This window comes from Heterodontus francisci, chromosome 4 (genome assembly GCF_036365525.1).
Source record: "Heterodontus francisci isolate sHetFra1 chromosome 4, sHetFra1.hap1, whole genome shotgun sequence".
In the NCBI taxonomy this organism is placed as follows: Eukaryota; Metazoa; Chordata; class Chondrichthyes; order Heterodontiformes; family Heterodontidae; genus Heterodontus; species Heterodontus francisci.
Window position 1 is genome coordinate 91,985,661 of NC_090374.1, and position 23,496 is coordinate 92,009,156.

The 23,496-nt window shown below is 42.9% G+C and overlaps 1 protein-coding gene across 2 annotated transcripts in view; it reads right to left on the reverse strand.

Moving 5' to 3' along the window:
* Window positions 1-23,496, reverse strand: part of LOC137369139 (coiled-coil domain-containing protein 112-like) — a 50,862-nt gene that overhangs the window by 19,001 nt on the left and 8,365 nt on the right. For both annotated transcript variants that reach the window (XM_068029861.1, XM_068029860.1), the window contains exons 3-6: window positions 16,799-16,920; window positions 11,925-12,014; window positions 7,178-7,253; window positions 253-637 (exon numbers count right to left, since the gene is read on the reverse strand). In XM_068029861.1, coding sequence (XP_067885962.1) covers window positions 253-637; window positions 7,178-7,253; window positions 11,925-12,014; window positions 16,799-16,920 — 673 coding nt within the window. The remainder of the gene's footprint in view (window positions 1-252; window positions 638-7,177; window positions 7,254-11,924; window positions 12,015-16,798; window positions 16,921-23,496) is intronic.

The following is a 23,496-nucleotide window of genomic DNA, read 5'->3' on the forward strand; positions in this document are numbered from 1 at the left end:
TTAACTGGGCTCATTGTGACTTTCATTTATTCTGCACAGCTCTTGGTTTCAAAAATCAATATGTACATTACGAATATCAGTTTGCTACTGAAAAGTATAGCCATTTCTACAGAACTAAAAAATGTTCTGTGTGCAGCAATTCTTACCAGGAAGAATAATGTGGATTGACAGGAAAAAAACATCAAATTCCTAAATTACAATTCTGTTCAACACTTTAGAATATTCTAACCAAATATTTTAACAAGTTCCTACCTCTTTCTGCTTCGCTTCTAGAAAAAGAAATTCTTGGTACCAATCCACATGCTGCATTACGTCCTCAGAGGTCCTCCCAACCAAATACTGCAGAGCCTCTTCAATGAATGATGCCCTTCCTTTGTGTTTTATCCAAACTTTGAGAAAGTCCTGATGGTCAAAATCATCCCAGCCACCTTGGCGTCCAGTCCGCTGAAGGAACTCATCAAATTCTGCAATTTCAGCCAACACATTATCTGGACCAGATTTAATTGATGATCCTTTTGCTATGGTAGTCTTGGTTGTCACTGTTTTTGTTGGAGTCTGGGCCCATACTTCCATTTTTTTTTCCACAGCTGAAATTTCCTGAGTGGCAGTCTTTTCCTCCTTCAGAAGTTCTTCATACCTGAATTAAAAGTGAAACAGAAAACTAATTGAAAATATAATTAAAAAAGAGCTCCATAGTATAATTCTAATGGTGTAAATCAAAACAATACAGAATACGAAATATGTAAAATATAATATATATATTAACAGTTTTGAATATAACCAATACAGAAAGCCTAGAGAAGTATAGAAAGTGCAGGGGTGAAGTAAAAAGGAAATTAGAAAAGCAAAGTGAAGACATGAAAAATTGGCAGGTAAAATCAAGAAAAACCTGAAGGTGTTTTATCTGTACATTAAGAGCAAGAGGAGAACAAAGGAAAGAGTAGGGTCTATCAGAGATGTAAAAGGGAACTTATGCATGGATGCAGAAGATGTGGCCAGGTTCTTAATGAGTTTTTCGTCTCTGACTTCACAAAGGAAAGGGTTATAGTTAAAGAGGAGGAGTGTGAAATATTAGATACGATAAGCATAATAAGAGGGGAAGTACTTGAGGATCTAACATCCTTGAAAGTGGATAAATCGCCAGGGCCTGATGGATTGCATCCCAGGTTGTTAAAGGAAGGCAGGGAGGAAATAGCAGATGCACTGAGGATCATCTTCAAATCCTCACTAGATACAGGGCGAGGTACCAGTCAATTGGAGGTCTGCAAACGTTGTACCATTGTTAGAAAAGTGTGCAAGGGATAGGGCAAATAATTATAGGCTGGTCAGTCTGACCTTGGTGGTAGATAAATTGTTAGAATCAATTCTGAGGGACAGGATAAACTGCCACTTAGAAAGGCACGGATTAATCAGGGATAGTCAGCATGGATTTGCTAGGGGAAGGTCATGTCTTACTAACTTAGTTAAGTTTTGTGAGGAAGTAACAAGGAGGATTGATGAGGGTAGTTCAGTGGATGTGGTCTACATAGATTTTAGTAAGGCATTTGACAAGGTCCCACATGGCAAGCAGGCCAGTAAAATGAAAGCCCATGGGATACAGGGGAATGTGGCAGGCTGGATCACAATTGGCTCATGGACAGGAAACAAGGGGTAGTAGTCGACGGACAGTTTTGCGAATAGAAAGCTGTTTCCAGTGGCGTTCCACAGGGCTCAGTGTTGTGCCCCTTGCTGTTTGTGGTACATATTAATGATTTGGATTTAAATGCGGGAGGCAGGTTTGGGAAATTTGCTGATGACGCAAAAATTGGCCGTGTATTTGATAGTGGAGGATAGCCGTAGACTTCAGAATGATATCAACAGTTTGGTTGAGTGGGCAGAAAAGTGGTAAACGGAATTCAATCCAGAGAAGTGTGAGGTAATGCATTTTGGAAGGGCAAATAAAGTCAGGGAACACACAATAAACTGGAGGATATTGAGAGGGGTAGAAGTGAGAGACCTTGAAGTGCATGTCCACAGGTTCCTGAAGGTGGCAGGACAGGTAGATAGAGTGGTGAAGACGACATATGGAATACTTTCCTTTATTGGCCGAGGTATAGAATACAAAAGCAGGGCTGTAATGCTGGAACTGTATAAAATGCTGGTTAGGCCACAGATGGAGTATTGCATACAGTTCTAATCACCACATTACAGGAAGGACATAATTGCTCTGGAGTGAGTACAGAGCAGATTTACAAGAATGTTGCAAGGGCTTGAAAGTTGCAGCTATGAAGAAAGATTGGCAAGTCTAGGGTTGTTTTCCTTAGAACAGAGGAGGCTGAGGGGTGACTTAATTGAGGTGTACAAAATTTGAGGGGCCTGGATAGAATGGAGAGGTCAATTACCAGGGGGCACATATTTAGGGTGATTGGTAGAAGGATTAGAGGGGACATTATGAAAAACCTTTTCACCCAGAGGATGATGGATGTCTGGAATTCACTGCCAGGAACAGTGGTGGAGGCAGAAACCTTCAATTCTTTTAAAAGGTTACCTGGACATGCACATGAAATGCTGTAATCTGCAACGCTATGGACCATGTGCTGGACGATGGGATTAGATTGGGCGGCTAGTTTTTCCAGCCAGCACGGACACGATGGGCTGAATGGCCTCCTTCTGTGCTGTAATTTTTCGATGGTTCTACAGGATGCTGTTATACGTCTTACCCCTCCCTCAGCCTGAACTCGTTCCTCGATTTGTGTACCTGACCCCATTTCTAGACAATAATCAGCTGATCCAAACTTTCTGGTGTGTCATGTTATCAGTCATCATAAAACTTTTTAGTTTGAAATGCTTGTGGTGTCATGTCACATGTTCCGGCAAGTGAAAGAAACCAGGTTCTCTGTTGCCCCACCAGGTATTACAGATTTCACTGAAACAAAAGCTACAAGGAAAAACTGAGTGGAAGGGAGGAAAAAAAAGTGTTTTTGGCTTGCTATTATTTCATACTAACTGAAATTTATTGAACTTGAAATATATTTAAGCTTGTATTCTAACAGGTAGCGTTACGCATGACAAATGCCATATGCCAACCATCCACACTGGACCCCATGCCAACGCCTGTGCATGGTAACTAGTGAAAGCTGCAAGGACTGATGGAAACTTCCTCTACAGCACTTCAAAATGATGTCCCAACAGTCTCTGCAGAAGCTTAGGTGGTAACGCCCACATGCTGCTGCGTCACAGATGATGTATTTTTCTGTTATTTTCCGGAATTTTTCTTGGTGACTAAAGGTTAATATTAGTTTCTGCAAATTGCAAGAATCTACATTATAGTCTGGTAGTCCAAAGGCATTTATATATGTCTGAGCCAGTTCTGATGAAAGATCATCAACCTGAAACATTAAAATAAAAAGCAAGGAGAAGGGTCACTGACCCGAAACGTTAACTCTGCTTCTCTTTTCACAGATGCTGCCAGACCTGCTGAGTGGTTCCAGCATTTCTTGTTTTTATAACCTGAAACATTAAGTCTGTTTCTCTCCACAGGTGCTGCCTGACAGATGCCAGATAGAAAATACTATTGAGGACCAGGCAGAATACAGAAGGTCCACAGGGGAAGTGAAAAAACAAATAAGAGAAGCAAAAACAGAGCATGAAAACAGACTGGCAGCTAGCATTAAAGGAAATCCCAAAGTTTTCTATAGGCATATAAATAGTAAAAGGGTGGTAATAGGAGGAGCGGGGCCGATTAGGGACCGGAAAGGGGATTTACACATGGAGGCAGAGACATACCTGAGGTATTAAATGAATATTTTGCATCCGTCATAACAAGGAAGAAGATACAACCCAGGCATTGATGAAACAGGAGGTAAGTCAGACACTAGAGGGGTTTAAAATTGATAAACAGGAAATATTAGATAAGCTGTCTATACTTAAAAGTGGATAAAACACCAGGGCCGGATGAGATGCATTCAAGGATACTGAGGGAAGTGAGGGTGGTAATTGCCGAGGCACTGGCCATAATTTCACAGTCTTCCTTAGACTCGGGGGTGGTGCCAGAGGACTGGAGAATTGCAAACGTTACACCCTTGTTCAAAAAAGGGTGTAAAGATAAGCCCAGCAACTACAGGCCAGTCAGTTTAACTTCAGTGGTGGGAAAACTTCTAGAAAAAAAATAATTCGGGACAAAATCAAGACAAATGCAGGTTAATTAAGAAAATCCAGCAGGGATTTCTTAAGGAAAAATCATATTTAATTAACTTGCTGGAGTTTTTTGAGGAGGTAACAGAGAGGGTTGATGAGGGCAATGCTGCTGATGTGCTGTAGATGGACTTTCAAAAAGCATTTGATAAAGTGCCAAACAACAGACCTGTGAGCAAACCTGTAGCTCATGGAATAAAAGGGATGGTAGCAACATGGATATGAAATTGGTTGGGTGACAGGTAACAAAGAGTAGGGGCTAATGGATGTTTTTCGGGTTGGAGGAAGGTTTGTAGTGGAGTTCCCCAGGCATCAGCGTTGGTACCGTTGCTTTCCCTGATATATAATGATTTAGACCTTGGTGTACAGGAAACAATTTCAAAGTTTGCAGGTGATACGAAACTTGAAAGCATGGTGAACTGTGAGGAGGATGGTGTAGAACTTCAAAAGGACATAGACAAGTTGTTGGAATGGGCAGACAGGTGGCAGATGAAGTTTAATGCAGAGAAATGTGAAGTGATGCATTTTGGTAGGCAGAACATGGAGAGACAATATAGAATAAAGGGTACAATTCTAAAAGGGGTGCAGCAGGGACCGAGGTGTATATGTGCATAAGTCACTGAAGGTGGCAGGACAGGTTGAGAGAGCGGTAAATAAAGCATACAGTATGCTGGGCTTTATTAATAGAGGCATAGATTACAAGAGCAAGGAAATTATGTTGAACTTGTATAAGACACTAGTTCGGCCTCAGCTGGAGTACTGCATCCAGTACTGGGCACTGCACTTTAGGAAAGACGTGAGGGCATTTGAGAGAGTACAGAAAAGATTCACGAGAATGGTTCCAAGGATGAGGAATTTCAGTTATGAAGATAGATTGGAGAAGTTAGGACTTTTTTCCTTGAAGAGAATGCTGAGAAGTGATTCAATAGAGGTATTCAAAATCATGAGGGGTCTGGATAGAATAGAGAGAGAGAAACTGTTCCCACTCATGAAAGGATCGAGAACGAGAGGGCACAGATTTAAAGTACTTGGTAAGAGAAGCAAAAGTGACATGAGGAAAAACTTGATCACGCAGAGAGTGGTTAAGGTCTGGAATGCACTGCCCAAGAACATGGTGGAGGCAGGTTCAATTGAAGCATTCAAAAGGGAATTAGACAGTTATATGAAAAGGAAGAATGTGCAGGGTTATGGGGAGAAGGCAGGGAAATGGAACGGAGGGAATTGCTCTTTCAGAGTGCTAGTGCAGACATGATGGGCCAAATGGCCTCCTTCTACACTGTAACGATTCTGTGATTCTATGACCTCAGTATTTCCAGCCTTTTCTGTTTTTATTTTATATGTATCTGAGACCTGGTTCCTGTTGAAGAAAAGGAAGTTTAATATGCAAATATCAACTGAATGCAGCATCATTGGTGTCAATCTACTGAATTATATTCTTGATAGCTGTCTGGGCAACATGTTATTTACCAACCATCACAGGTTATACAAAGTCAAACACCCTCAAGAATCTGATGAGGCGCAAGATTGAGACCAGCTGGTTCAGCTGTCCTAGCATTGAATTGACATGCAAGGAGGATTCAAGCTTGGGATGGTAGGAGGAAAGGCGGCAGAGAAATAGTGCTGGGTTGGAGTAGGTGGGAGAGATCAGAATTCCTCAAAGGCGAGAAACAAAGCTGGCCAGACAGTGACAGGAAAGGAAAGAGACAGGAGCGATGGTCCCTTTATCACTTCAAATTGCTCCTACCTCTATACCGCCAATGACTGACATATAATACTTCACCCTAGTGCTATAAATTGCTCTCTCGAGACACAAACTAAATTTATCATCTCCAATTGTACTGCTGGCTGTTTATCCACAGTCCAAGTGAAGATAGTATAGAAGTTTCAGATACACCCACCGCACACCCAACCCCACCCCCGGTATTTAAACTCTGAAATTCTAATAACCATGACAAAGTAGCACAAAGGTTCAATGCAACCATGAAATTCATTTTTATGCTGGTAAATTGAAAGCTGTTCTGCACAGATATTGAAAAACACATTTGCAGACTGGAAATTAGTCTAAGTTGGCATCTTTCCATCTATGAAAGATGATGGACATGCAGCAAACAATCCATTTAGGCGGGGTGTCTTCTATTGCTGCAACTTTGCAGATGGCTGTTAAGCCAATCCTTGAGAGGCAGTTTCTGCCACAAGGGCCGCATATGAAGCTGCCAAATGACGCTGTGAGTTGTTGTTTACGACGTTGGTGCCTGTTGCCAAGCTGCTGAAGCAACTGGTCACCGTGATAGTGCACAGCAGTCCAAAGGATGTGTCACCACTTCCCTCTTTTGCCAGTTAGTGATGCCCAAGTCTATAGTCAGCATTTAGGGCCTTCATGTCATGTTTTCAAGCATTCCCACTAATAGTCTGGCCCCGGCTACCTCACCATACAGAAGGTCCTTGGGTATGCGACTGTCTTCCATCCCGCGGACGTGTCCAATCCACCGAAGCCGCCTCTGTTTCATTAGCGCCAACACACTTGGGAGCTTTGCCTTTGAAAGGACTGGTGCATTTGTGATTTTGTCCTGCCAGGATATACCAATAATGCAACGCAGACAGCGAACATGGACATTATTGAGCTTCTTTTCCTGGGAGCTGTAAGTCGCCCATGTTTTATAGCCACAGCAAGGTGTTGAGAACACAGGCCTTATAAACCATCAGAATGGTCCGAAGGATCAGCTTAGCGTTATCCCATGTGTGTTTCAAGAGTCAGCCAAAGATGGTAGCTGCTTTCCCTATGCATATATTGAGCTCTGCATCAAGGGACAGATTGTCCGTCACCGTGGACCCAAGATAGCAGAATGTGCCAGCCACTTCCAGTGCGGTGTTACTTACTATGATCTGGAGTGGAGATGCAACACCTTGTCATTACATTCGCAGACTGGAAATATATGCACCATTATTAGGTTATAACAAATTTCAGACACTTCAGGATTGAAGTCCAGAACACTTAAAAACTTACATCTGTCGTTGTTCTTCTTTAAAGACACTGATCGCATCTTCAACTTCTTCCATGATTTCTCTCATCTTTTCTATAACTGAGAACATCACATTTCTTAATCCATTAGTAAATATATGTCAGCAAATGTCATAATTAACATCACTGGTAACAGTTGTATAAATGAACAATATATTTGTAAAGGGTATAGGTTTCACTGAATTGTTACAGCGCAGGAAGATGACATTCAGCCCATTGTGTCTGCACTGACTCTCCTAAAGAGCAATTCACTTAGTGCCATACCCCCGCCTTCTCCCCATAGACCTGCACATTCTTCCTTTCCGTATAACTGTCTAATTCCCTTTTGACTGCTTCAATTGAACTGCCTCCACCACACTCTCAGGCAATACATTCCAGACCTTAACCACTCACTGCATGAAATAGTTTTTCATGTCGCTTTTGCTTCTCTTAGCCATTACTTTAAATCTGTGCCCTCTCATTCTTGAGGCTTTCACAGGGGGAGCAGTTTTTGTCTAACTACTCGGTCCAGATCCCTCATGCTTTTGACCTGTACTCCAAGGTCTAGGTCATTTATAACAGGAAAAGCAAGGATCCCAACACTGACCGTTGGAGAACTCCACTACAAACCTTCCTCCAGCCCGAAAAACATCCATTCACCACTACTCTTTGTTTCCTGTCACCCAACCAATTCTGTATCCATGGTGCTACCATCCCTTTCATTCCACAAGCTATAACTTTGCTCACAAATCTGTTGTGCGGCACCATATCAAATGCCTTTTGAAAATCCTCTATCAAATCACCTCTCAGCTTCTCTTCTCCAAGGAAAACAGTCACAACTTCTCCAATCTATCTTCATAACTGAAATTCCTCATCCCTGGAACTATTCTGATAAATCTTTTCTGTACTCTCTCCAATGCCCTCACATCTTTCTTAAATTGCAGCACCCAGAACTGTATGCAATACTCCAGCTGAGGCCAAGCAGGTGTCTTATATTAATTCAACATAACTTCCTTGCTCTTGTACTCTATGCCCCTCTTAATAAAGCCCAGGATACTGTATGCTTTATTAACCGCTCTCTCAACCTGTCCTGCCAGCTTCAATGACTTATGCACATATATACCCAGGTCCCTCTGCTCCTGTACCCCCTTTAGAATTGTTCCCTTTATTTTATATTGTCTCTCCTTGTTCTTCCTACAAAAATGAACCACTTCACATTTCTCTGCATTGAACTTCATCTGCCATCTATCCACCCACTCCAACTTGTCTATGTCCTTTTGCAGGTTTACACCATCCTCCTCATAGTTCACAATGCTTCAAAGTTTCTTATCAGCCGCACACTTTGAAATTGTGCCCTGTACACCAAGGTCTAGGTCATTTATATCAGGAAAAGCAATGGTCCCGACACTGACCCTTGGAGAACTCCACTACAAACCTTCCTCCAGCCCGAAAAACATTCATTAACCACTACTCTCTGTTTCCTGTCACCCATCCATGTTGCTACCATCCCTTTTATTCCATGAGCTATAACTTTGCTCACAAGTCTGTTATGTGGCACCATATCAAACGCCTTTTGAAAGTCTATGTACAGAACAGCAACTGCATTGCACTCATCAACCCTCTCTGTTACCTCCTCAAAAAACTCCAGCAAGTTAAACATGGTTTTCCCCGAAGAAATCCATGTTGGCTTTAATTAACTTGCATTTTCCATGTTACTATTAATTTTGTCCCAAATTATTCTTTCTAGAAGTTTCCCCACCACCGAAGTTAAACTGACTGGCCTGTAGTTGCTGAGCTTATCTTTACACCCTTTTGTGAGCAAGAGTGTAACATTTGCAATTCTCCAGTCCTGTGGCACCACCCCCAAGTCTAATGAAGACTGAAGAATTATGGCCAGTGCCTCCGCGATTACCACCCCCACCCTCACTTCCCTCAGTATCCGTGGTTGCATCTCATCCGGTCCTGGTGCCTTATCCATTTTTAGGTACAGACAGCCTATCTAATACTTCCTCTATCAATTTTAAACTCTTCTAATGTCTGAATTACCTCCTCTTTCACCATTCCCTGGATTGCATCTTCTTCCTTGGTAAAGACAGATGCAAACTATTCATTTAGCACCTCAGCTATGCCCTCTGCCTCCATGTGTAATTCCCCTTTCTGGTCCCTTATTTGCCCAACTCCTCCTTTTATGGAACTCGCTACCACACGGACTGGTTGAAATGAACATAGATGCATGTAATGGCATAAGCAAATGAGGGAGAAGTGAATAGAGGGTTTTGCAGATAGATTTAGATGAGGAAAGACAGAAGGAGGCTCAAGTGGAGCATAAACAATGGCACGGACTGGTTGTGCCAAATGGCCAGTTTCTGTGTCGTATATCCTATGTAAACCTATGTATGTGTAGGCAGTGTTCTCTCTCTTACCCCACCATGTTTATTTTTAGCTAGAGTTGGGCCTTTAATTTTCAAAAATCGTTTCTTACAATTTAAAACATTTTGCCATCAATACTGAACCACAAAATCAACCAACAGGATTCAAAATCATATGAGAAGCTGTGCATGCAGCTGTTTTTCTCTTTAAACTTAAATGAATGCCCATATGGTCTCTTGTTTTATACAATATTGCTATTGAACAGCTCAAAATTTTACAAGTCATTTCATTTATTCGTCCGTTCAAGAAAATATCCAAACGTGCAGGAACTGGCATCTCAGAATTTACAGCAGACGTTCTCAACTTTTTTGCTCACAATCCCTCTCCTGTTTTATAAAAATTCCAGAGATGTATTTTTTATGTATAACAAGTAGTTATAGAATTAAATATAAAGAAGCTGTTGAAGCTTTTTGACTTGCACTCATCAGGAGAGGGGCAAAAATGCCAAATTTCAAAGGGATGAGAAAAGGGTGCTGATTGGTAGCAAGTCAATTCTGAATGGTTGAGGCATTACCATAGAGAATGCACCAGGGAACTATTGTCCCCCACAACTTTGTTTAATTCAAGAAAGGTGCAAAGCCAGGACATGTTCCTTTTGCCTGCAGAGGACAGGTCCCTGAGCTTCTAGCAAGCATAAGTAAGCCACATCATGAGCCCGACTGATAATCTTAAATTGGCTGTTAGCGTAATTCTAAGCACACTCAGGATTGTTCAGCAAGTGCTGTCCAATTGCGGAATCGCATCTAACATTAGACATTAGGTTCTGAGTTTTGCATGCACCGGCTGGTTGGATACGGTCAGTACTCTGCCTATTACGAACAGTCGAAGGGACGTGCTGTTTGATACGAAACGCCAGTCATTGGGATGTACGGCCTACATACCAGGCATCGCACCATCACTGGAATTCATATACCACATTACTCATTTGTGTTGCTCCCTTTGAAATTTGGCATTCTTTCATCTATCCTGATGAGTGCAAGCTTTTCCAGCGTGTCTCTTTTTTCAGCAATACTCAAGTTCTGTACTACCAAGTGACTATAAATATACATATATTTATTATTTTTATTTTACTTACATACTGCAAAACTTGTTGCTGGCACTGAGTGACACCTGTCACAAGGCAAAAACCAGCAGCAAATTTGCACTCAGCAAAACCCACAACAGAAAATCAGATGGATCACCATATAGGATGTGCATCTAAATTCCAGCTCACTTCCCTTTGCAAAATGGTGTACATTATATAGAAAATAGTGAACTTTTATGGCCATCTGCACCGTGCATGAGCAACACCCCTAGGTCTGGGACCCAGAACCACAAGCTCCTGGCAGCAGCGGCAGTTTGATTAGTCGCCTGCCATGCTCGGCTCTGTGAACAGCTGCCATGGACAAACTGCACAAGGAGTGAAAAGTGAAGGCAGCTGTACATTCGGCAACACTCTTTGGTTAACACTCAGCCTATTACCCCACAAAACGGGCATGAAGCTCCACCAGCCTGTTGCTTCGCTTATCCAATTTAAGCAGGCAGGACAATGCATGCTGCGTGGCTTGCCGGGAAAAGAACCCACTGCAACTGTCACTAACAGATCTGGGGATGAAGAGGGGGAGCGGTCTCCTATCCTTCGACATCAGCAGTAGTGAAGCGGCACATTTTTTATTTATTTCTGTCTTCTTGTGCTTCTGCCTATGCTGGGCGTGTGTAATTTCATGATATGTGCTCCCAGCACATGTCAGGAATAGTGCAATTTTTAAGTGCATAATGGAATTTAAAAAAAAGATTTTATTCTTGAAAGATGCTGATTTGGAACAGCCCTTGAAACCTTTTCATGGACCCATGTCTGAGAACCTCTGATCCACAGCACAGAAAGAGACCATTTGGCTCAACTGTTCTGTGCTAATGTTTATATTCCACACAAGTGTCCTCCCACTCTGCCCTTTATCCCCTTCTCCCTCATGTTTACATCAAGCCCTCCATTAAATGCATCAATGCAATCTGCTTTAACCACTCCACATGGTGAGTTCCACATTCTCACCACTCTCAAAGGAAGACTTTATTTGGAAAGGCAATTTCTTTCAACCAACCGAAGTATATTTCATTATTTTCTTGATGACATAAAAGAAAATCATACTACACAATATTCATTCTGGTGTTACTTTACCAGTACTTCTGGTTTTAAAAAAAATCCCCACACATCCTCCCTGCAACACAAAATACAGAGCTTGCACTACAGACCTAATGCACTTCTACATATCTTTACGTACTACATTATATAGTACATCATCACAATCATGGATACGCATACATTTTTGGCTGTATGTGTACATACATTCTGGAGTGGGTTTGACATCCATTAGCTGGCACTGGAATCTCTTCACATTGTGATGTATTTTTGCAAGTTGTTGTTGAACCTTCATCTCTGTTTTAAGAAAAATTCAGACAAGAAATTACAACTTAAATCTACAATGACTTGTATTTATATAATTTTTTTAAAACAATAAAACATCTCAAGACACATCACAGGAGCATTATAAAACAAAATTTAACACCAAGCCACATAAGGGGATATAAGGGCATCTGGCCAAAAGCTTCGCTAAAGAGTTAGGTTTTAAGAAGCATCTTAAAGGAGGGATGACAGGTAGAGAGTCAGAGAAGTGTAGGGAGGGAATTCCAAAGTTTCGGGCCTAGGCAGCTGAAGGCATGGCCATCAATGGTGGAGCAAATAAAATTAGGAATGTTCAAGAAAATTAGATAAGTGCAGATCTCAGAGGGTTTTGGGGCTAGGGGAGGTTACAGAAATAGGGAGGGGCAAAGCCATGGAGGAATTTGAAAACAAGGATAGGAATTTTAAATAAAAACAAGAAATGCTGGAAATACTCAGCAGGTCTGGCAGCATCTGTGGAGAGAGAAGCAGAATTAACGTTTCGGGTCAGTGACCCTTCTTCGGAACTGGCAAATATTAGAAATATCAAAGGTTATAAGCAAGTAAAGCGGGGGTGGGGCAAGAGATAACAAAGGAGAAGGTGTAGATTGGACAAGGCCACAGATTAGCTGACCAGAAGGTCATGGAACAAAGGCAAACAATATGTTAATGGTGTGTTGAAAGACAAAGCATTAGTACAGATAGGGTGCTAACGGACTGAAGATTGAACAGCAGCAAGTACAAACATGAAAAAAAACAGTGGGTAAGCAAACTGAACAAATTACGATGAAATAAAATAAACATACAAAAAAAATAAGAAAAAAACAAAAAATAACTAAAAATGAAAGTAAAATGGGGGGCCCATCATGCTCTGAAATTATTGAACTCAATGTTCAGTCCGGCAGGCTGTAGTGTGCCTAATCGGTAAATGAGATGCTGTTCCTCGAACTTGCGTTGATGTTCACTGAAACACTGCAGCAAGCCCAGGATAGAGATGTGAGCATGAAAGCAGGGGGGGGGAAAAAAAGTGTTGAAATGGCAAGCAACCGGAAGCTCAGGGTCCTGCTTGCGGACTGAGCGGAGGTGTTCCACAAAGCGGTCACCCAGTCTGCATTTGGTCTCCCCATTGTAGAGGAGACCACATTGTGAGCAGCGAATACAGTATACTACATTGAAAGAAGTACAAGTAAATCGCTGCTTCACCTGAACGGAGTGTTTGGGGCCTGAGATAGTGAGGAGAGAGGAGGTAAATGGGCAGGTATTACACCTCCTGCGATTGCAGGGGAAGGTGCCATGGGAACGGGACGAGGTGTTGGGGTAATGGAGGACTGGACCAGGGTGTCGCGGAGGGAACGATCCCTTTGGAATGCTGACAGGGGAAGGGAGGGGAAGATGCGTTTGGTAGTGGCATCACACTGGAGGTGGCGGAAATGACGGAGGATGATCCTTTGGATATGGAGGCTGATGGGGTGGAAAGTGAGGACAAGGGGAACCCTGTCATGGTTCTGGGAGGGAGAGGAAGGGGTGAGGGTAGAGGTGCGGAAATGGGCCGGACACGGTTGAGGGCCCTGTCAACCACAGTGGCGGGGGAATCCTCGGTTGAGGAAAAAGGAAGACATATCAGAAGCGCTGTCATGGAAGGTAGCATCATCAGAGCAGATGCGTCGGAGAAACTGGGAGAATGGAATGGAGTCCTTACAGGAGGCAGGGTGTGAAGAAGTGAATAGGAATTTTAAGATTGGCTCTCAGTCAAGCAACGCCTTAATGTAGGTCAGTGAGCACAGGTGTGATAAGTGAACGGGACTTGGTGCAAGTAGGGACATGGACAGCAGAGGTTTGGATGACCTCAAGTTTATGGAGGGTAGAATGTGGGAGGCCAGCTAGGAGTGCATTGAAATAGTCAAGTTTAGAGGTAACAAAGACATGAATGAGGGTTTCAGCAGCAGATGAACTAAGACAGGACAAAGTGGGGTAATGTTACACAGTTGGGAATAGGCAGTCTTGCCAGTGACGGCACGGATGTGTGATCGAAAGCTCATCTCAGGGTCAAACATGACACTAAGGTTGCCAACAGTCTGGTTTAGTCTCAGACAGTTGCTAGGGAGAGGGATGGAGTGAGTAGTTAGGGAACAAAGTTTGGAGTGGGGATCAAAGACAATGGCTTCAGTGTTCTCAATATTTAATTGGAAGAAATTTCTGCTCATCGCGTACTGGATGTCAGAAAAACAGTCTGATAATTTAGCAACAATGGAGGAGTCGGGAGAGGTGGTGGTGAAGTAGGGCTGGGTGTCACCAGCATACATGTGAAAACTAATGCTGTGCTTTCATATGATGCCACCGTGGGGCAACATTTAGATGGGAAATAGGAGGAGGTCGAGGATAGATTGTTGGTGGACACCAGAGGTAAGGGTGCAGGAGCAGGAAGAGAAGCTTTTGCAAGTGATACTCTTGACTATGATTAGATAGTTAAGAATGGAACCAAACGAGTGCAGTCTCACCCATCGGGATGACAGTGGACAGGCATTGGAGAAGAATGATATGCTCAACTGCGCCAAAGGCTGCAGACAGGTCACAAAGAAGCAGAAGGGATAATTTGCCGTTTTGGAAATGTGGCAGGGGCAGAAACCTGATTGAAGGGATTCAAACATGGAGTTCTGGGAAAAATGGACATGGATTTTGAGAGGTGGCTAAGGGATTTGGACAGGAAAGGGAGGTTGGAAATGAGCAGTAGTTTGCAAGGACAGTTAGGTCAAGGGTTGTTTTTTTGAGAGGGGTGATGAGGACAGGTTTAAAGGAGGGACGGCACTTGAAGAGAGAATTGTTAACAATATTAGCTAACATGGGGACCAGGAGACAAAGTTGAACAGGTAGCAGTTTAGTGGGAATACTGCCGAGGAAGCAGGAGGTGAGCCTCATGGACAAGATGAGCTCGGAGAGGGTATGAGGGGAGATAGGAGAGAAACTAGAGAAAGATGAGAGTTCAGGGCGAGGGCAGTGAGCAGAGATGAGGGCAGTACCGGGGGAACTGCCAATGTGAGAGTAATGTTTTATTGGGGACTAAGGCATCAAAGATGGGGATAAGGGTGCAGTTGAGATAAAAAAGACCCATCAAAATACAAGTCACTTAGTTTACTATCTCCACTTGTGCCAAATCTTTCTACTTTCTCCATTTATTATCTTGAAATCATGGCCTTTTGTCTTTTAGTTACATACCAACAGAAATAATATATCCATGTTTTTCTTATTTATTCCTATTATTTTAAATAACTGTCATACTTGTAAACTATCTCAAAACATTGATAAATTTAAATGTCTTCTGAAAGGCCAATTCAATGGCGTTCTTCAAAAGGCATTTTTGAAAGATTAGCAGTTATTTGGGATAAGAAACTTTCAAAGTACATCACATCCAATGAATTTCTTTGCAGTGCAGAGACTATTGTTATTGTAGCTATTTAATACACACAATTCCACAAATAGCAAGATGAATGACCAGTTGATCCATTTCTGCCACCTCCAGCTTGATGCTACCTCCTTTTCCCTTTCAGCATTCCTAAGGGACCATTCCTTCAATGTTACCTTAGTCCAATCCTCAGTTACCCCCAACATCCCCTCCCCTTCCCACAGCCCCTTTCCATGGAAGCACAGGAAATGCAAAACCTGCCCTTTTACCTCCTCCCTACTCACCAAGGCCCCAAACACTCCTTCCAGGTAAAACAGCAATTTACATGCACTTCTTTCAATTTAATATACTGTATTTACTGCTCACGATGTGGTCTCTCCTTCACATTGGGGAGACTGAACGCAAATTAGGTGACCACTTTGCAGAACACCTCCATTCAATCTGCAATTGTGACCCCAAACTTCCAGTTGCCTGTCTTTTTAATTCTCCACCATGGTCCTTCTCTGACCTTTCAGTCCTCAGCCTCCTGCAGTGTTCCAACGAAGCTCAAGACAAGCTCAAAGAACAGCAATCATCTTTCTACTGGGCACTTTACAGCCTTCTGGACTCAACAATGAGTTCAACAATTTAAGATGGTTACCTCCGCTCCCCATTTTGTTTCCTTTTTCTTTGCTTTTTTTCCCCCCTCGTTTCTTTTTTCCTTTCTGTCCGACAGCAGCTGTTCATCTGCCATTCACACCTCCTCTAGACACTTCTTTTGTTTATTACTTGTCCCATTACCACTCCTTTCAGCCTTGCACCATGAACCCTTTTGTTCTTTAACACACATTCCCCCCTTTCACTTGCTCAAAACCTATTAAATTTCTAACTTTTCCCAGTTCTAATGAAAGGTCAACCGCCTGAAACATTAACTCGTTTCTTTCTCCACAGATGCTGCCAGACCTGCTGAGTATCTCCTGCATTTTTTTTTGGTTTTGGGAGGAATATTAATAAAACACTTGGACATCTCTGTTCTTCTTCAAATAGTGCTGTGAGAAACTTAACAGCTACCCAAATTACCTGAAACAGGCAGAAGGGACCACTGTTAATAACTCAATTACAACATACAATAATGCAGTAATCCTGCTTGCAGGTCAGCCTAGGTTAGGGACTCAAGCTGGACTGCAGTTTGAATCCAGAGCCTTCTGTCTCAGAGGGGAGTGTTACCAACTGTTACAAGGCATAACAATACAGCAGTCATAAGCAGAGAACTGGGCATATAAACAAAGCAAGATACATTCTATTCATAGAGGGGAACAGCACAGGTTGCCATGAAAACAGAAAAAATTGTGAATTGTGAATGAAGCAAAGCAAAACACCCAAAACATTGATGAATTCCTACTTTCTGTTTTCCTGTTGTGTGTCATTTTCAGCTCCACTTCTTCGAGAGTGCTATATTCAGCTCTAAACTCATTCCTTTTATTGAAAAGATGGGTATTCTTGTCCTTTTCTAAATTGGCTATTCTGGATTGGGGGGGGGGGAAAAAAAAATCAATAAACCAGAATACGTAACTTTTATGGCAAAAGTTTCCCAACTGAGTATATTCTGAAAAATTATTCTATTTGTACTTCTTCATGACAGTGAAAGACACTACTGTAGTCTGCATTTTAGACACTCAGCAATTTTATTCATTCTGCAGTTATAAGATAATCAGCTTGGTAATGTCTACATAGACCATAAAAAAGATTTACCATAAGATGCTAGTAACAAGCACTTACATTCTCTCCTGAAAGCACTGGCTTTAGGTGAAATACAATTCCACTGCACTGGCAGCCTTTTTGTATCTCAAACTAATGATTGTTCTTCATATGCTGGTCTAGAAAGTGACCATCTGCAGGTTATTGGACTATTCAAGGCCATTGCTAAGCTCAATCATCTCTTCATCTACCATCCACAGAAGTACACATTTTAACAGATGGGATGAAAACACAAAAAACAGCTAAAAAAAACTGAACTAAAAACAGAAAATACTAAAAACACTTCTTTTCTTTGGCCTCCGTCTCAAGAGACAATGGGTAAGTGCCTAGAGGTGGTCAGTGGTTTGTGGAGCTGCGCCTAGAGTGGCTATAAAGGCCAATTCTAGAGTGACAGACTCTTCCACAGGCGCTGCAGATAAAATTGGTTGTTGGGGCTGTTACACAGTTGGCTCTCTCCTTACACTCCTGTCTCTTTTCCTGCTAACTGCTAAGTCTCTTCGACTCGCCTCTCTTTAGCCACGCCTTTATAGCTGTCCGCCAGCTCTGGCGAACTGACTCCCACGACTTGTGGTCAATATCGCAGGACTTCATGTTGCATCTGCAGACGTCTTTAAAACGGAGACATGGACGGCTGCTGGGTGTGATACCAGTGATGAGCTCGCTGTACAATGCGTCCTTGGGGATCCTGCCATCTTCCATGCAGCTCACTTGGCCAAGCCATCTCAAGCGCCGCTGGCTCAGTACAGCGTATATGCTGGGGATGTTGGCCGCCTCGAGGACTTCTGCGTTGGAGATACAGTCCTGCCACCTGATGCCAAGGATTCTCCAGAGACAGCAAAAATGGAATGCGTTGAGACGTCATTCTTGGCTGACATATGTTGTCCAGGCCTCGCTGCCATCGTGCAAGGTACTGAGGATACAGGCTTGAAACACTCGGACTTTTGTGTTCCATGTCAGTGCACCATTTCCCCACACCCTCTTGGCCAGTCTGGACATAGCAGCCTTTCTCCATGCGCTTGTTGATTTCTGCATCGAGAGACAGGTTACTGGTGATAGTTGAGCCTAGGTAGGTGAACTCTTGACCCGCTTCCAGAGCGTGGTCACCGATATTGATGGATGGAGCATTTATGATGTCCTGTCCCATGTTAGTTTTCTTGAGGCTGATGGTTAGGCCAAATTTGATGCAGGCAGCCGCAATCCTGTTGATGAGTCTCTGCAGACAGTTAGTATCCGGAGAGAAGAGATGGGTTTACATCTCAGGTATAGACTTTTAGTCAGAAGAGTTATTGAGTTCCCATGAAGAGTTGACATCTGAAGTGCAAACTCATCTGTTCTCACAAATGCTGACTGACCCAAGTGTTCCCAGCATGTTCCATTTTTGGGTCAATAAATGGGGATCAGGTTTCCCCCTTCTTGGTCTGAGGCTATTTAGTCCAAATGTAGTGCCCTCAATGATGCCTCACTAAGATCGGTTAACTCAGAATTCAACAGTGCTTAAACTCTGGGACTTTCTTAGTCAGAATTGCTCAATACTACACCTGGAAGTTTGAGTATTTCTAAATATACAAATCAGATAAAGTAAGTGAAAGTAGTGTTTTGTTCCCCATTAAAATTGCAAATGCATAGAACTTTAAAAAAAATTAGATATCAGTCTCTCTTTGAAGCCTAAAGCCATCACTGAGACCCAATTCCAAAATAATGAAAATCTTCGAAAAAGATTAACTCAAGTACAAGCTATGTTCCCTTTAAAACAAAAATACAAGTTAATTGAAAACTGTTTATGTTCGATCTATTTAACTAAGCAACTGGAACTTTAGTAGTCAATCATATATAGCTTCCTTAAAGAGTAATGATATGCTAGAAAAATTATTCAAAGGGTCATCCGAATTACATGGATTTGTGATACCATTATTGTGCCGACACCAAAAAACTATGCCTAATTTAATATTTTATCAATGAACATGAAAACCTTTCCAAACCAACAAGGCAGTTGTTAAACTGAGTGTCTACAGGAGGGTGTGGAGGGAATATGGCACAACTTACAGCTGGAGCTAGGCCATTCTGGGATGATATCAGTAACCACTTCTTCACAGAAAGGGTAGGGGCAATCTGAAACTCTGTCCCCAAACAGCTGTTGAGGCTAGGTCAATTGAAAATTTCAAAAATTAGATTAAGGTTTTTGTTAGGCAAAGATATTAAGGATTACAGAACCAAGCCAGGTACATGGAGTTAAGATAGACATCAGCCATGCTGTAACTGCATAGAACTCAGACTCAAGAGACTAAGGGACTTACTGCTGTTCCTATGTTCCTGAATTTCCCTGTGAAGTTTCTACTTAAGAAATATACTACTTAAATGCAAGTTTTTCCTCAAAGAAATCCCTAGAAACAACTGCATCTTTTCAAAAATATTGTTGCATCGCTCAAGTTTGACATTATAACAGAAGTGAAATGTGGTCGCTTTTCCTCTCTAAAGGTGCCTTCAAGGTAGTTTCTAGAGGTGGTCACATCAGTTTAAGAGTCTGCAGGCAGAGAGGGAATAGGTGACTGAACAAAGAACAAAGAAAATTACAGCACAGGAACAGGCCCTTCGGCCCTCCAAGCCTGCGCCGATCCAGATCCTCTATCTAAACATGTCGCCTATTTTCTAAGGGTCTGTATCTCTTTGCTTCCTGCCCATTCATGTATCTGTCTAGATACATCTTAAAAGACGCTATCGTGCCCGCGTCTACCACCTCCGCTGGCAACGCGTTCCAAGCACCCACCACCCTCTGCGTAAAGAACTTTCCACGCATATCCCCCCTAAACTTTTCCCCTCTCACTTTGAACTCGTGACCCCTAGTAATTGAATCCCCCACTCTGGGAAAAAGCTTCTTGCTATCCACCCTGTCTATACCTCTCATGATTTTGTACACCTCAATCAGGTCCCCCCTCAACCTCCATCTTTCTAATGAAAATAATCCTAATCTACTCAACCTCTCTTCATAGCTAGCACCCTCCATACCAGGCAACATCCTGGTGAACCTCCTCTGCACCCTCTCCAAAGCATCTACATCCTTTTGGTAAAGTGGCGACCAGAACTGCACGCAGTATTCCAAATGTGGCCGAACCAAAGTCTCATACAACTGTAACATGACCTGCCATCTCTTGTACTCAATACCCCGTCCGATGAAGGAAAGCATGCCGTATGCCTTCTTGACCACTCTATTGACCTGCGTTGCCACCTTCAGGGAACAATGGACCTGAACACCCAAATCTCTCTGGACATCAATTTTCCCCAGGACTTTTCCATTTATTGTATAGTTCACTCTTGAATTGGATCTTCCAAAATGCATCACCTCGCATTTGCCCGGATTGAACTCCATCTGCCATTTCTCTGCCCAACTCTCCAATCTACCTATATTCTGCTGTATTCTCTGACAGTCCCCTTCACTATCTGCTACTCCACCAATCTTAGTGTCGTCTGCAAACTTGCTAATCAGACCACCTATACTTTCCTCCAAATCATTTATGTATATCACAAACAACAGTGGTCCCAGCACGGATCCCTGTGGAACACCATTGGTCACACGTCTCCATTTTGAGAAACTCCCTTCCACTGCTACTCTCTGTCTCCTGTTGCCCAGCCAGTTCTTTATCCATCTAGCTAGTACACCCTGGACCCCATGCGACTTCACTTTCTCCATCAGCCTACCATGGGGAACCTTATCAAACGCCTTACTGAAGTCCATGTATATGACATCTACAGCCCTTCCCTCATCAATCAACTTTGTCACTTCCTCAAAGAATTCTATTAAGTTGGTAAGACATGACCTTCCCTGCACAAAACCATGTTGCCTATCACTGATAAGCCCATTTTCTTCCAAATGGGAATAGATCCTATCCCTCAGTATCTTCTCCAGCAGCTTCCCTACCACTGACGTCAGGCTCACCGGTCGATAATTACCTGGATTATCCCTGCTACCCTTCTTAAACAAGGGAACAACATTAGCAATTCTCCAGTCCTCCGGTGTTTAAGGATGCTGCAAAGATATCTGTTAAGGCCCCAGCTATTTCCTCTCTCGCTTCCCTCAGTAACCTGGGATAGATCCCATCCGGACCTGGGGACTTGTCCACCTTAATGCCTTTTAGAATACCCAACACTTCCTCCCTCCTTATGCCGACTTGACCTAGAGTAATCAAACATCTATCCCTAACCTCAACATCCGTCATGTCCCACTCGGTGAATACCGATGCAAAGTACTCGTTTAGAATCTCACCCATTTTCTCTGACTCCACGCATAATTTTCCTCCTTTGTCCTTGAGTGGGCCAATCCTTTCTCTAGTTACCCTCTTGCTCCTTATATATGAATAAAAGGCTTTGGGATTTTCCTTAACCCTGTTTGCTAAAGATATTTCATGACCCCTTTTAGCCCTCTTAATTCCTCGTTTCAGATTGGTCCTACATTCCCGATATTCTTCCAAAGCTTCGTCTTTCTTCAGCCGCCTAGACCTTATGTATGCTTCCTTTTTCCTCTTAGCTAGTTTCACAATTTCACCTGTCATTTATGGTTTCCTAATCTTGCCATTTCTATCCCTCATTTTCACAGGAACATGTCTCTCCTGCACGCTAATCAACCTCTCTTTAAAAGCCTCCCACATATCACATGTGGATTTACCTTCAAACAGCTGCTCCCAATCCACATTCCCCAGCTCCTGCCGAATTTTGGTATAGTTGCCCTTCCCCCAATTTAGCACTCTTCCTTTCGGACCACTCTCATCTTTGTCCATGAGTATTTTAAAGCTTACGGAATTGTGATCACTATTCCCAAAGTAGTCCCTTACTGAAACTTCAACCACCTGGCCGGGCTCATTCCCCAACACCAGGTCCAGTATGGCCCCTTCCCAAGTTGGACTATTTACATACTGCTCTAGAAAACCCTCCTGGATGCTCCTGACAAATTCTGCTCCATCTAGACCTCTAACACTAAGTGAATCCCAGTCAATGTTGGGAAAATTAAAATCTCCTATCACCACCACCCTGTTGCTCCTACATCTTTCCATAATCTGTTTACATATTTGTACCTCTATCTTACGCTCGCTGTTGGGAGGCCTGTAGTACAGCCCCAACATTGTTACCGCACCCTTCCTATTTCTGAGTTCTGCTCATATTGCCTCACTGCTCGAGTCCTCCATAATGCCCTCCTTCAGCACAGCTGTGATATCCTCTTTGACCAGTAATGCAACTCCTCCCCCACTTTGACTGCTAGTCAAGCAGGACCAGGAAGGTAGTGCAAGAGCTCCCTGAGCGAATCGCGCTCTCCAACCAGTATTCAGTTCTGAATATCGGTGAATATCTTCAGGGGAACACGGCCAGAGCCAAGTCCACGGTACCATGGGTGGCTCAGCTGTGCAGGTGGCGGTGATGTGCAGGAAGGCAGCAGTAATAGATGATTCAATAGTTATGTGAACAGACAAGCGTGTCTGCGGCCGCAGATGTGACTTCAGGATGACGTTGCCTCCATGGTACCAAGGTCAAGAAGGTAATTGAGCAACGGCAGAACATTGAGTTTTGGGGGGGGGGGCACGGTTGAGAGGGTGAACAGCCAGAGATCATGGTCCATATTGGTACCAATGACAGGTAAAAGAAGGATGAGACCCTGCAGGCAGATTTCAAGCAGCTAGGAAAGAAATTAAAAAATAGGACTTCAAGGTGGTAAACTCCGGATTATCCTGGTACAGAAATAGAAGGATAGTGCAGCTGGAATATGGCGCAGGAGTGAGGGCCAGACAACAAAGGAGCTGTTCAGTGATTAGTGGTATATATTTCAATGCAAGGAGTCTTGTGAAGAAGGTGTATGAGCTGGGGACACAGATGGACACTTGGAAGTATGATATTATAGCTATCACTGAAACGTGGCTTAGAAAAGGCAGGAATGGTTGTCTTATGAGGAAAGATTGGACAGAAAGGGTATGTTTTCACTGGAGTTTAGAAGAGTGAGGGGAGACTTGATTGAAGCTTATAAGATTCTGAACGGCCTTGACAAGGTGGGTGTGGAGAGGATGTTTCCTGTTGTGGGCGAGTCCAGAACTAGGGCGCACTGTTTTGAAATTAGGGATCGCCCATTTAGGACAGAAATGAGGAGAAATGTTTTCTCTGAGGGTTTTCTCTGAGGCAACTTTGGAACTCTGCCTCAGAAGGTCGTGGAGGCGGGGTCATTGAATATTTTTAAGACGGAGGTAGAAAGATTCTTTTTAGGCAACGGAATCAATGGTTATCAGGGGTAGATGGGAGTGTGGAATTCGAGACAAACAGATCAGTCATGATCTTATTGAATGGCGGAGCAGGCTCAAGGGGCCGAAT